The sequence below is a fragment of the Dermacentor albipictus genome, chromosome 8, assembly GCF_038994185.2.
Source record: "Dermacentor albipictus isolate Rhodes 1998 colony chromosome 8, USDA_Dalb.pri_finalv2, whole genome shotgun sequence".
Classification (NCBI taxonomy): Eukaryota; Metazoa; Arthropoda; class Arachnida; order Ixodida; family Ixodidae; genus Dermacentor; species Dermacentor albipictus.
This window is the reverse complement of record NC_091828.1, coordinates 59,461,316-59,474,441: the sequence shown is the minus strand read 5'-3', so window position 1 is coordinate 59,474,441 and position 13,126 is coordinate 59,461,316. Positions and strand designations below refer to the sequence as shown.

At 44.2% G+C, this 13,126-nt stretch overlaps 1 protein-coding gene across 1 annotated transcript in view; it reads left to right on the top strand.

Moving 5' to 3' along the window:
• The window catches only part of LOC135915172 (transmembrane channel-like protein 5), a 64,547-nt gene that overhangs the window by 21,870 nt on the left and 29,551 nt on the right, over positions 1-13,126 (top strand). Inside the window, exons 5-8 of the mRNA XM_065448214.2 lie at positions 231-413; positions 1,709-1,873; positions 3,194-3,310; positions 6,768-6,922. Coding sequence (XP_065304286.1) covers positions 231-413; positions 1,709-1,873; positions 3,194-3,310; positions 6,768-6,922 — 620 coding nt within the window. The remainder of the gene's footprint in view (positions 1-230; positions 414-1,708; positions 1,874-3,193; positions 3,311-6,767; positions 6,923-13,126) is intronic.

Here is a 13,126-nt window from a genome sequence, read left to right as displayed (position 1 = left end):
CAGCAACGGCTGTCCCTCTGTCTACTTTCTTGGATATTATGTGTGTTTAGGATGTATGTCTTTCTTTATCTATCATTTCACTTTCTTCTTCTGGTTGCATCAAGTATTCTCTTGCCTGAGGAAGGAGATTGATGCCTTGTCAGGAACTCGATTGACCTTATGTCAATCCACTCGACAATGCTGCCTATTACTGGCAAAATAAAGCCAAAGTATTACTGCGTGCAATGCAGATCCTGCGAGCAGACAGCAACTTCTCGGAGGCCGTCGCGCTGGCCACTCTGCGCAACTCCAAGCAGAGCCTGACACTGAAGCGCTCGGTAAAGCGCCGCCTCACATCATCGAGGGCCGACCACGCCGGCACCGGTCACCGCAGTGTCTCGTGGTGGCGGAGGACCAAATTCTCAATTGCCATGGTGAGTTTTTCGAGGAGCAATATCGCCCCAGCCACAGCAACCTGGTTTTAGTTACGAGTACTGACACACTAATTTGTTTCTAAAGTTGCCTTTGAAATGCTGGACCTAACATCATCGACACTATTCTGATGTCATGACACAGAGCAAAGTTTGCCGATGTCATGTAGCATACACACTAAGTAGGATGATGTTGCTCCTAGACCTGTTCATTGTGGTAGCATTTTCTGAAGTCTTCGATGCCTGTGCAGGATGATCCACCGGTGGGTCACTTGTCATAATCCTCTGGTGCATTGTAATCCGCCAGTAAGTCACCACATAGTTGAGCTGCTTTGAAACTTCCTGCAAGTGCAGAGAGACGCCGCCACCACGCGTCAGATCAGAAGCAGCAAAAATTTTTCCTCTCTGTTGATTTCTGTCAAAGGTGTCACTTACATACTGCGGGAAAGCTCTGCACAGCCACACTGGATAAACAACTGCCATGGCCAACCTGTGACCTATACTGCAGTGAACGTGTTGAAAAAAAAAAAACAGTAAGCAGGAGCGCTGAATGTATATTTGTCTGGCCGGCAGCCACAGCTGCAGCAGAAATAGAGCGAGACAGCATATCGTGATGTTATCACACATATGTGGTACTGAAAACGAAATTGATTTCGAGGAAGAAGTATTATTGTCAATTATTTAAAGCGCTCTGACAGTTGCCAATATGTTTTCTAGGCTTTAGAGGTTCGGGGCCTTCATTTAATGCCAAAATTACAAGTTGCTTCTGTAACTTTCCTGCGCACATCGACAGCACAGATGCGGGGAGTAAAAATCAAGTTTGGACGTAAACATTGGCGTAAGAGTCTGAGTCGTTTTCCAATTCATTCCCACAAGGAAGGCTATTACCTTGATGTCGAATCAAACAGGTTCTTGCTTCTTATTAGAATGCAGCCATGGTATGAGATTAATAGGCTTGGCAAGCTGGTGCGAATGCATTGATAGAAACTGCATTACAAAACAGGACGCAAGGTAAGAAAGGAAACAGAAGAGACTTACAGCTGAGTTTATTTTTAAAAATACGAAAAAACCTTATATAGTGGACTTTCCTGCTACTGTCACAGCTAAGGAGACTCGGACGTATCTAAACAACAGCATGGTTCACATTTTTGTGTTACATGTGGAGTATAAGTGTATTGTCTGAAAGAAGAATTCAAGGGTGGCCGTGAAGGGTTTGTTAGCCATCCTTGAAGGCCACCGAACTGCCTTGGTATCCTGCCACTGTGAGCTGCAAGGGTGTCTGTTCTCCCATCTCACAGGCAATGCAGCGGGTCAAGCGGGGCCTGCTCGATGCCCTGTCCCACGTGGACCTGTGGCACAGCCACCTCAAGGACATCCAGGGCAACTTTGGCTCCGGGGTGGCCTCCTACTTCCTCTTCCTGCGTCGTCTGCTCGCCCTCAACTTCTGCATGGGTGTTCTGCTGGTTGGTACACCTTGGTCGCTTTTCATTTGGAGCGAGTGAATGCACTTTTGTGAAGAAAGACAATACGAGGGGTCACCAAAGCAGAATTTAGTGCCGCCGTTACAGTTTACAGTGCCGACGTTTACCCCCTGGAGTTCTTGAACACGTGCATCTGAATCTAAGTACATGAGCGCTGCTGCATTTCGCCCTCATCGAGATCTGGTTGCCGCAGCCATAATTGAAGTCTTATCCTCAGAGTAGTATTCACATTTGAAAAGGTTGGCATAGAAAAGACGGGCATTAGAGGAGCAAGAAATAACAAAAAATCTATGGCCGAGTTCAATATTCCACCTGAAGTATCTACGTTACAGCACATAGAGTTCTGGCCAACAGCCAAAGGGGGTAACCTACATTTGTGTTTACAACAGCACAATTTGATTACAACAACAAAATTTTTTTAAAGCCAGAACCACTTGAAGCACACTGAATGCTATGATTTCAGTTCAATTGCTATTCATAGTGAACAAACACATATTTGCAATCTGTTCCTTTTTTTTAACCGCCGTACTTGCCGAAGGCAGTAGCTAATTTCCAAAACTTATGTAATACTTCCTGCGAATTGTAACTGAATTAAGAATCTTTGTACTTAGTGGGCTACTAGTGCTATTGGATTTAAAAATTTGCATCATTCGTGGTCTTCAGTTTGTTCCACCACTTCCTGTCCCGTCTTCTACGAGGCTGCGGTAGGAATGCCTTGCACAGCTTGTGCAAATACGCGTGCAGGTTAGCCTCCCCTGACCAACACTGAGAGCTCTCCATATGATGCTACGTTGAGTCATCGCTTGTCTCGGTGGCATATTAAAACCTCACGTAAAATCTTTGTGACCAGAAAAAAATGTTTATCAAAGGGCTTTGCTTCATTAAAGGAAGGTATATGAACTGTTCAGCTTGTCATAGAATTAAGTTAAACTCGTAAACGACATACACTCCTAACCGAAAATGATTCCATATTGATCCATGAGTTTTAGAGCTATAAGCTGTAAACTCTGCCAGCAAATCTTAGTTGGGCAGGTATTAGGGCTAACTAGAACTGGTACATCCATCTGTTGCATCCTGTGGTAACTACAAAACTGGTGCTAACAACTCCAAAATATACTCGACGAAGCAGGTTCCTCAAAATGACAAAAAAGAAAAGCACTTCTTTTTAACTATAAATGAACGGAGCTCATCTTACGTGTTTAATGAGTTAAAGAGTTCATCTAAAAGGGTTCTTTTATTATTATTTGTTTATTTATGACTATGAGAGGGTAAGAGTTGCTTTCCTGTGACCTATCCTTTCAGATGGGTTTTGTGGTAGTGCCTCAGCTGATCTATGAGCGGGCCCCAACAGCTACGCGGTCGGACTACTCCACTTCTTTCGGTTACGAGGGCCCATTTGTCAACGTCTTCACCGGAGCGGTACGCCTTGTCTCCACTGCTTCATGATATTTTTTTTTTTTACACGAAAATGTTCACTGCCGGACTTCACCAAAAGTCTGTCCCATGTACGTACATCACACAGTCATCACGCAAATTTAAAAGTTAACAATACTTTGCTGTTTTGTGCCTTCCTAATCATTAGAAAAGTAGGCATAGAAAGGTTAGAAAGGCTTGCTTTATTAAAGGAAGTGTGCTCTTGTTGGCATATATTCGTTGCAATAAGGATGTTTAGGTATCATTTGTTTTATTGCTGAGTAATTCTGTAATAAAAAAGGCTGACAGCTTGAACACTTATGAGGGTACTAGGGTAATAAAGATGGTAGTGCTTGAAAGTGTCCTGCGACCTAACTCAGTTGGAGTCTGTCGGTGGCGGCGCTTTTTCAAAAGTAATCCCCGATAATCGTCCACCACTTCGTGGCAGCTCGTGCAGTTCTCGCATGCAATGCTGTTTTGACACATACGCACTCACATGCTGCCTCAGCTTAGGACACTGCTGTGAGAAACGGTGCAGGTGATTTCAGTGCAGTCGTGCAAACCTGGACGACGCAGAAACGGAGTGGACGATGATCACTCGATAGCAAACCAGAAGTTGATGTGCAAGGGAAGGCTCTAGCACTAGCCGACCAGCGAATGCATGACCGTTGAACAAATAGTGCAGCAGGTTAACTGAGTGTGGGCTGAGACCAAACTCCTATCCGAGTTTCAGCACTTTAATCTGTTCTATCAAGGCAATAATATGAACTTTATGAATGCCCCTCACAACGGTTTCATAAAAATGTACAAAAAGGTGCGTGATTTTTTTTTTTTCAGGGATGAGAAATTTTATTGTTATAATAGTTACATTTGCCACCAACAGGTGACACTTTGATGGAGCTTTCCGGAAATTCGTGCACACAGTCAGCGGTGGCCGCAGAGGAGTATGGGAAGTTGAATGCCAGCCACCACTGCCGCCGGAGACTCACCTGTTTGCCTTGCCTAAAGCGTGCGAGGAGGCACGTGGGTCGCAGTGCTCCCTCCTCCCACAATGCCTTGCACTGCTCCCTCCGCTGGTGATAGCTGGGGGCTAGGGGCAAGGCATTGTGGGAGAAGGAAGCACCGGGCCGCATGAGGCTTGCATGCTGCAGGCAAGTCAAACAGGCGAGTCTCCCGTATTGCCCTGTGGCTGCCGCTAATTGTGTGCGCATGTTTCTGGAAAGGTTCCATTGCATCTGCAGTTTGTACAAGTGACATGCAGTGCTGCGTGCTACCTGTTGGTAACAGTTGTAGCTGTGCATGTGACAAAATTTTTTATTATAGTTTCCTGTTATACTCTGGTGGCACAGGCGAGGCTTTTCTTTTATATTCTTTTAACAGCCTCACAATATTTTTGTTTTTGTTGTTGTTTTTCTTGTTGTTGTTGTTGTTGTTGTTGTTGTTGTTGTTGTTGTTGTTGTTGTTGTTGTTGTTGTTGTTGTTGTTCTAAAGAGTGTCCCATCTTTCCGACAATTTCTGAAAACCTCAGTGTGCTACTTACTGCCTTTTGTTTTCAATATATTAAGGTGGTAAAGGGCCCTGTGTTGCCGAAAATCCGGTGTTGTCATCCGGCGTCTGGTGCCGGGCGTCTTGTGAGCAAAACATCATTCCGAACTACGCATACCAAACCACACAGTGTAGCGCATAGGCGTTATTCAACTACCGTAAAAACCGGACTATAGGTCGGACCGGAATATAGGTCAATCCCCCAACTAACGAATTCTAAAAATGAAAAAAATCTTTTTCAGTGGCAAAAGTACCGAAAGACATGACACCCTTACCTAGAAGCAAATGCGACTCAGCGGGTTGCACAATGGTGACAGTATTTATTTAAATGCTGCTCGCATGTGCACCTGGCCAAGTTTTTAGCGGTATCGCGCGACCATCGACCCGCGTGCTTGTCAACACCGTATTAACGGCGAAACAAACGAGATACGCGCATTCGCTATTTCGCCGCTCCGTGCCGTGATAAGGTGCTGACAAACACGCGGGTCGACGGTCGCGTGATACTGTTAAAAATTCGTGGGGTGTACAGTACACAGAAGGGCACGAAGTCCGCAAGTGCTACTCCGAATCAGAGCAACACGTTTGAACGGAGTCAGATGACGAGTGCTTCTCGCTGCCCAGTCCATAGGCGCGTGCGATCTCTACCGCTTTCAAACGAATGCATTCGACAACAGGCAGCGATCTTACACGCAGCTCACGGACGGACTCCGCAACCTTGCCTTACAGTTCTGCAGTCCACTGCGATCCGGCCACGAAATGACGTTTTCTTTTGGTTGCTGCAAGTTTTGATACGTTGCTTTTGCCTCCGCCACTACCGAATGCTCTTTTCGGATACTCCAAGTTCGCGCTGTGCCGCCAGGTTGCCGTGGGCTTCCGCGTACTCAATCGCCTTTTTCTTGAAGGCGACGGTGAATTGACGTCGGCTTCCGCTCATTTTGAAACAAAATAAAAATGCACCCTTTAATTAATATAACATTGCGATAGTGGAAACGCAAAGTGCCGGTGCCACAATGTCACCACGCCGCGCTGCTGCTGATGGCGATGGCAGCTGTTTACTTCATTCGCCCATTGTTGCAAGACTTCCGTATTTTTTCCGCCAATGTCCGGTCCATAAGTCGAGGGTCGACTTTTCGCGATGGTTTTTTGAAAAAAAGTTCGACCTATATTCCGGTTTTTACGGTAATTGAATTTCTCTAAGTAAAATGCATCAGAAAAATCGTAAAGTGCGACTTACACACAACCTACAGACGTTACAGCATTGGATTGCAATTTTAACATACAAGAAAACATAATTCTGTTACATGGAAACTCGAACGCAAACTCCTTTTCCAGTGTTTCTACCATTCATAGATCAGCGCAGCCCGCTCGGTTCCTTGCAACACCGCCATCCAGAAGGCAGCGACATGGAGACATCCAGGCACCTCTGCAGCAGCGACACGGAGACAAAGGAGGAGAAAAGAGAAAGAACCTTAAAGCTCGCCTTTGTGTATAGCATTCACCATGAGTAATTCTCGGTAAACATTACAGTTACATAAGCTGCAGTTGTCGGGAAGTGTGACAGGCAATCGGGGATCTTTCAATGCTGTGGCATTCCTGGTGTTAAAGGCGAAGCTTAGGCATCCTCCAAATTCTTTACTTTTGACTTTTCCCTTTTTCCATTCTTCTTTATTTATCACCCTGTATTTTCTATGAGTAAATGAAAACAAGCTACAGAACACTGTAATTTTGATCCTTGAGTGGTATGCCTCTCAAGATATGTATTGTTGGATTCAGCCTCACGGCATGGAGCTGGCTTGTGTCTTAACAGGTCAGGTAAATTAGCCGACAAGTAGTCACTTAGCGGGTGCTTGACATTTAAAAAAAGAAACAAACTTGGCAGACCGGTGTTGATCACACCCTGTCTCACAAAAACGTGCAGGGCCGGTTTGCAGATACGGTGATGTACTACGGCCACTACAGCAACGAGACGGTGCGGTGGCCACCACGCAACCCCCTGTTGTACAACTTGCCGCTGGCGTACTTCTTCACGGTGGCCGTGTGCCTGTTCGCCTGCCTAGTCACCTTAGCCTACAGGTTGTTGACACTGTTTTCGTTCAGTTCCATTTTGATGGGCCCTTGTCGTTTGCGTGTGTGTGTTGAGGGCACTCTAAAATGGATGTGTTGAGTGAAAGTCACTTTGGAATGACAACCACATCAGCGGGACAGTTTAGGCTTACTTAGGCACGGGGGTCAAGTTTAAGCAGAAAACGCATTACTAATACGTGTGGTATCAACGCCGTAGGGGCACAGACACAAGCAACCACAGTGCTGAATCTGTTTCTTCCTTGATTCCTGTTGTCTGTGTCATTCCTGTACTCATTGCCTAAACCCCTGCTTAACTACAGTTCTAATCAACTCCCTCTTTGTTTACTTCTGTTTAAATTAGTATTTTGTTTTGTGTGTTCGACTCCCTTTTTGTTTACTTCTGTTTAAATTAGTCTTTTGTTTTGTGTGTTGAGGTGTTAAAATTGGTTCGTGAAGTGAAAGAGAACGAGCTTGAAGTGAAAGAGGCAGTACCTAGGAGATAAGTTTGACCAGAAACACAGCGCTGACTTCGATGAGTTGGAATGGCGAATTCATGGCAGGCACACAGCATGGATAAGGCATGCATAAGTCTTTCCTTTATTCAATTTCTGTCTAGCAATGTCCAGAGTCTGTGCAATCAAGCTTGAGCAGTTGTGGGGTTAGAAAATTCGGCACACACTCGATTGAAGTGGAATGCTACAAAGGGAGACTGGTGTGGGACCATGGAAGGTACATCCAAGGTGGAGCCAGATTGCTAAGTTGCGCTTCTAAATTGCCGGAAAACCTGTCTTAATATGAGACGAGGCTTGCTAATCCAGAAAAGACACAAAAGCAAGAAAATGCGTGGCAATGCCACAGTGTACTTCCCTCACTGCCTCCTCACGACATCACAGATTTTAGAGTGGTTGTTAGGCTCTACTTACTTTTTTATCGGTAAGCAATGATTTAACTGTATTCTAAGGTATGTAAAGACTTTTTCCCGTAGATTTTTAGGACTTTTCCTGCACAGGAACTGCCCAAGCTTGCTGAAATAGTTTGAAATTTGGGACATCACACTGATGTACCAGCACAGCTATTTGCACACAAAATTGAAGAGCAGGTAACCAATGAGCAGCAGACGTACCACATTGAAGGCGATAACAAATTAAGTGAAAGGAAACATTTGGCACTACTTGTTGTCTCCTTTTCTTCTTTTTCCTCATCAGGCAATATGTTATGTCCGCTGCTAGTAACAGATTACCAACAAGCCGAAATTGCTACCTTTTTGTAGTAACCATACCGGCCGAGTCTCAAATATTTCGTAAGCTTTCCGAATTTGGCCTCGTTCAATTATTTTACAAACGCTGCATCAAGTTTTATGAAAACTAAGTTGAGTTTGCAAGAATGCTTTAGAGCTGTTGAAATAAATGGGGCTGCAGAAGATTGCACAAAAGGCACGCAAAAGGGAAATTGTGATTAAGGGGCTTTATTGTGATGATACCTGATGCCGTCCTTTTGTAGCAGCGCAGACAGCATATACCAGACGAGCATACCTTCTTCGAGCAGGTTTATTCGCGGAAGTTCTTGAAACAGGTTAAATCGGGATCAGCAGAGTCCCTGATATAAAGTCATTGATGTAGTAACAGTATAGTCAGTCCCTGCTATTATGCTCTTTGTGAATGTAATAATTATCCTGAATAAAGTGTTTATGTATTTAAAGAGAAGGGGGTGGGCCCACAGCAAACGTAAACAGGTGATGCCCCACCCTGTTGTCAGGTCTGTGAGATTTTCGTCAAATCTAAAGTTTACAGGTTCGTAGGTGTGCAAGTTTGGGAAGTGGGCAAAGTTGGCAAGAGCAAATTCACCGAAAAGGTTGCTTGGGTCTAAAGACAATTTATTCATTGTTAGTACCTACCATTCCATGTTGTCTGTTGCCTGTGCACTGTGTTTAAAGGTAAATCATTATCAATAACATGCATACGTACCCCTCGAAAGCTACATGCTCCAATCAAGCTTTTGAAGAAGGGCTGCTATGCTACCTGTTCCCCCTATGTGTCACCGCACCAGGATTTTACAAATTTCAAAGTTGACAGGTTGGTAGGTATGAGTAACAAACTCTTCTTCTCTCCAAGTAAAAGCAAACAATGTTTTGGAAGACTGCTTACCCGCCTAAACTGATTAATTAAGGAGCACTCTTTAGTGTCTCTTTAAGCAGGGAACTTTGTGACATTCTGCATTTGTGAAGTGCATGACTGCTTTTTCTTATTATGCAACCTCTGTCCACCTTACTATTTTTCTTGCAAGTCATGTGCTAAATAAATCTGCCCACTCCTGCTTGTTCTAAAAGCAGATTTAGAGCAAGCCAGAGTTATGTAATGATTCAAATGGGCAGTATGACACAACTGGATAAAAAAAAACATTAAGCAGGAAAACATATGAGGCGTGTACTGTACTTTGAGGTGAACAAGTGTTATTCAAGGTGACAAACTTCAAAGTCAAACATTTGAGATGCCTGGCAGGATGACTACAGGCTAATTGCAAAACACTCTATTCTAGCAAGCAAAAATGCATGCTTTTGCAATCTGGCACAATCACAAAATATTGTGGGCTAGTTTCCATTTGGCACCACCATTAGTGGTGTGAAATTGTTTTGAAAACAGAGTGGTGCAGTCACAAAAAGAGAGCATTTATGGCTCTATAGGTTCAATAATGCCAGCTATCAAAATGCGAAGAATTAGTTCCTCAGTGACACTGTACTATGAAATTCAGCAAATTTGACTCATCTCGCGAGGCTGCAGTCCAGTGTTGTCGTGATACATTTGGCTTTCGGTTTGCACATTCGTAGTGAGCTATCATTGGAGTAGGACATCATTTTGTGTTCACCCGACGTGATGCAGCAAGGAGATAAAAACATTTGTCCAGAATTGTGGTGCAGCAATAACAACACGGGAGGACAGATGCAATTCCATCAGCATATTTGCATCGTTTCTGTCATCCAAGTTCTTGTTGCTGCTGCACGACAGTGGACATTTTTTTCATAATTTGCACGTGCGCTCCTCTGCACTGCACATTTGCCATAGCAATGCTGGCACCGGTCATCGTTGAAGTGAAGATGAAAATGCTAGCTGCATGTGCTGGGTCTTGTCTCTTGCACATGGTTTCATCACGAGAGACACATCTACATTTTCCTTGTCACAATACAAGCAAACTGTGCTCGTACACGGTGTTCTCAGAAATGGCTAGAGCCGCCATTACTGGGGTAAACGGTCTCGCAGGAAAGCTAGTTTTGCAATTACGCAGAGGGTCTATTCTGTTCAAAAACGTGCACCGGCTTGGCCAGCAACATGTCTTATTGAGATAAGAAGAGAGCCGCAGGAGTTGCAGCCAAGGGGATTGCAAAGCGATGGTCGCTTTCTTAAGTGCTTGTGATGTGTTACCATTTGCTGACGAATGCATGTGGAATGGCTCAGTGGTGTTTCTGTGACTGTCTTGTTTGTGTGATTGTCCTTTCTTGTCTTCTTCTCTCCTGCTTCAGCCACGGATGGTTGCCTGTAAGTTTTTCCTCTCTCTGCTGTTTCTGTGGCCCTCCACCTTTTTTAATTAGGTTTCTGAAAAAAAACATTAAAAATAAATGCTGCCATTACTTGCATGACCTAATAAATTATGATAATGATTAGAGGAAAGATAACATAAAAACAGCACATGGACTTGAAAGGGTTTGAAAAAATTGGTAGATTAAAAGCTAATACATTATGAAGGAATCTTCCATCTGTGTACGTGCCGTTGCAGTCTCATAAATGAGTGTAACAATAGCTGACCTTCATCGCGATTTACATGAACGTTTACATGCAGCTTGGGTCTTTGAATTATGAGTAGTGTTGCTTGTCATGTTTTGTGTTCCTGTTGCACATATATTTTATGCCTGGGCAACAGAATCATTTATAAGAGCCTCCATGTCACTACCAATAAGAAATGAATCCTTATCTTTAAGAACTTCCTGTTTGTGTCAAATAAAATTTTGATGTTTTCCATAAGCTTAATCCTTTGATGTTTGTGTTTAGCCAGTAAATTTCTCACTGAATTCCTACTTGCTTGAGTAACATAAAAGTTTAGACTTAGTTGGTAACTGCAATTCACGCCATGTTTTGACATTAAACATGGGTCAACAAATAAAAATTATAAGCATGTGCACTATGTTACATTGAAGAAAAACACAAGCAGTACAGTGGAATCTCGATAGTTCGAAATCTCTTAATTCTTATAGACGGATAATTCAACTGCTCTGTTGGTCCCCAAGAAAGTCGTCTACATATTTTAGTAAGAAAATCTCCGGTGAATTTGAACTCTAAAAGCCACGTCACAGTTATTTCAAACAATATCTCCCACACCCATGCACCGCTTATCAGACAAACCCGAGCCGAAGGTGAAGGTTCAATGCATCTGTGGTTGCTATAATGTCCCGTGCTGTAAAAATGACTAGGAAAGACGCACGGGAAGCTGAGACAATACCAGAGCAAGCAGCCTAGCCTTCTTTTCCATCCAATGTAAAAGCAGCAGGGAAGGGCCCCAGAGCGCGCTTGATCACGCTCACCTATGCGCGCTCACCTCCTGGTGCAGTCACCTGTCAAGTCACAAATGGCAGCTTATTGTCAAACTTGACATGGAAAGCGTATAATCAGAATCATCGGAGAGAATTCTGCAAGTATATGTACTGACCTTTTCTGTCAAACACTTTCACAACATGCTAAAGAAGCTTGAGAAGAAGTTTAGGACCGTGCAATGAGCGATAGAACAAAAAAATGATAGGCTGAATGTTCAGAGACAGGAAGACTGCAATGTGAGTTAGGGAGCAAACAGGTGTAGCTGGTAGTCTGGTTGTGTGCAAGCATTAGTGGCATTTGGCTAGTCCTGCATTGCATAAAGTAGACAACCAGTAATCCATAGGAGTAACAGAATGGTTCCAATGGTAGGAAACTCGGTCAGAAAGGGCAGAGGATTATGGTGGTGTAATGGGATTACCGCAGGGAGTCTGTGGGCTGCACAGATCCATTTGACAGGCTGAAAGGGTTCAAGGCCCACAAGGCTCAGCTGGCTTATCTTATTGATAATGTGGCCAGAGTGTTGCTATGACCACTGATGAAGCGCAATAAGAAATGGCATCAGTGAAGGCATCGGAAATTCCTTGTTAAGAAACGGCATCAGAAATTTCTTGTCTCTGCTAATGTAGTGCACGGATCCACAAACTTAGAAATGCAAAGCACAGCGAATAAGCAAACTGACGGCGCTCCACGCAGACTTGAACGTGCATGTTACAAAGGCCACATGTACATTCTCGCGCTTATCACGCTTCATCAGGGGTCAGAGCAGAGGCGTAGTAATGGGAGGGAGGAGGGGGCATCGGGAGCCCATGGGCCCCAGGTGCCAGTTGGGGGGAAGGGGGGAGGTGTCACATATGTCTGAAGACCCCCTCTTTCTGCCGGCTTGACTGGGCATAAATTGTAAAGAATGCTCCGCAGCAGCCCAAGCTCACGTACCTTGTATACCAGATGTGTAGTGCTGCAGAATTGCCGGCTGCAGCTTTATCAACATCCTATGAAATAATTGCACGAATGTGCGGGCTAAAAAAAATTAAATTTGCTAAGTGGTCGCTAAACTACTCATCTTAGCAGAATGTTTCATGTGCGGTTTCATGTGTGTTTCATGCGTGGTATCCAAGGTGGCTGTGCTGGTCCCCCCCCCTCCCCAAAAATTTTTAATATCCTCGCCTTCCTAAATGCAACCGGGGGGGAGGGCAGGAGGCCTATGGGCCCCAAGTGCCAGACGACCTAGCTACGCCACTGGGTCAGAGCGTCTATGTGCCCGCATTATAAATGAGATCGCAGCCGGCCATGGGCCATGAATGGTGCATGATAAGAATGACATTGAATCAAGCAGAATTTGCTACAAACAACTGGTCCTCTCAATTTTTGGCAATATCGCAGCTGCTCAGCAAAGTATGGAAACGTTTGAGTGGTGACTTTTTCCCAACATTTTTGCAGTCAATATTTCGAGGTGTCCGAAATACGGAACAAAAGAATTTCAAGATAAGAGGTGTAAAATACATGGAGTTGACACTGAGCCAGGAAAAAATTTTGACTTGACCGATATTTCAAGATATCAGAGTTAGGTTAACGAGGGTTTGCTGTATTTCTGCATGTATGCACACATTTTTTCCTACCAGGTTCACTGCATTAT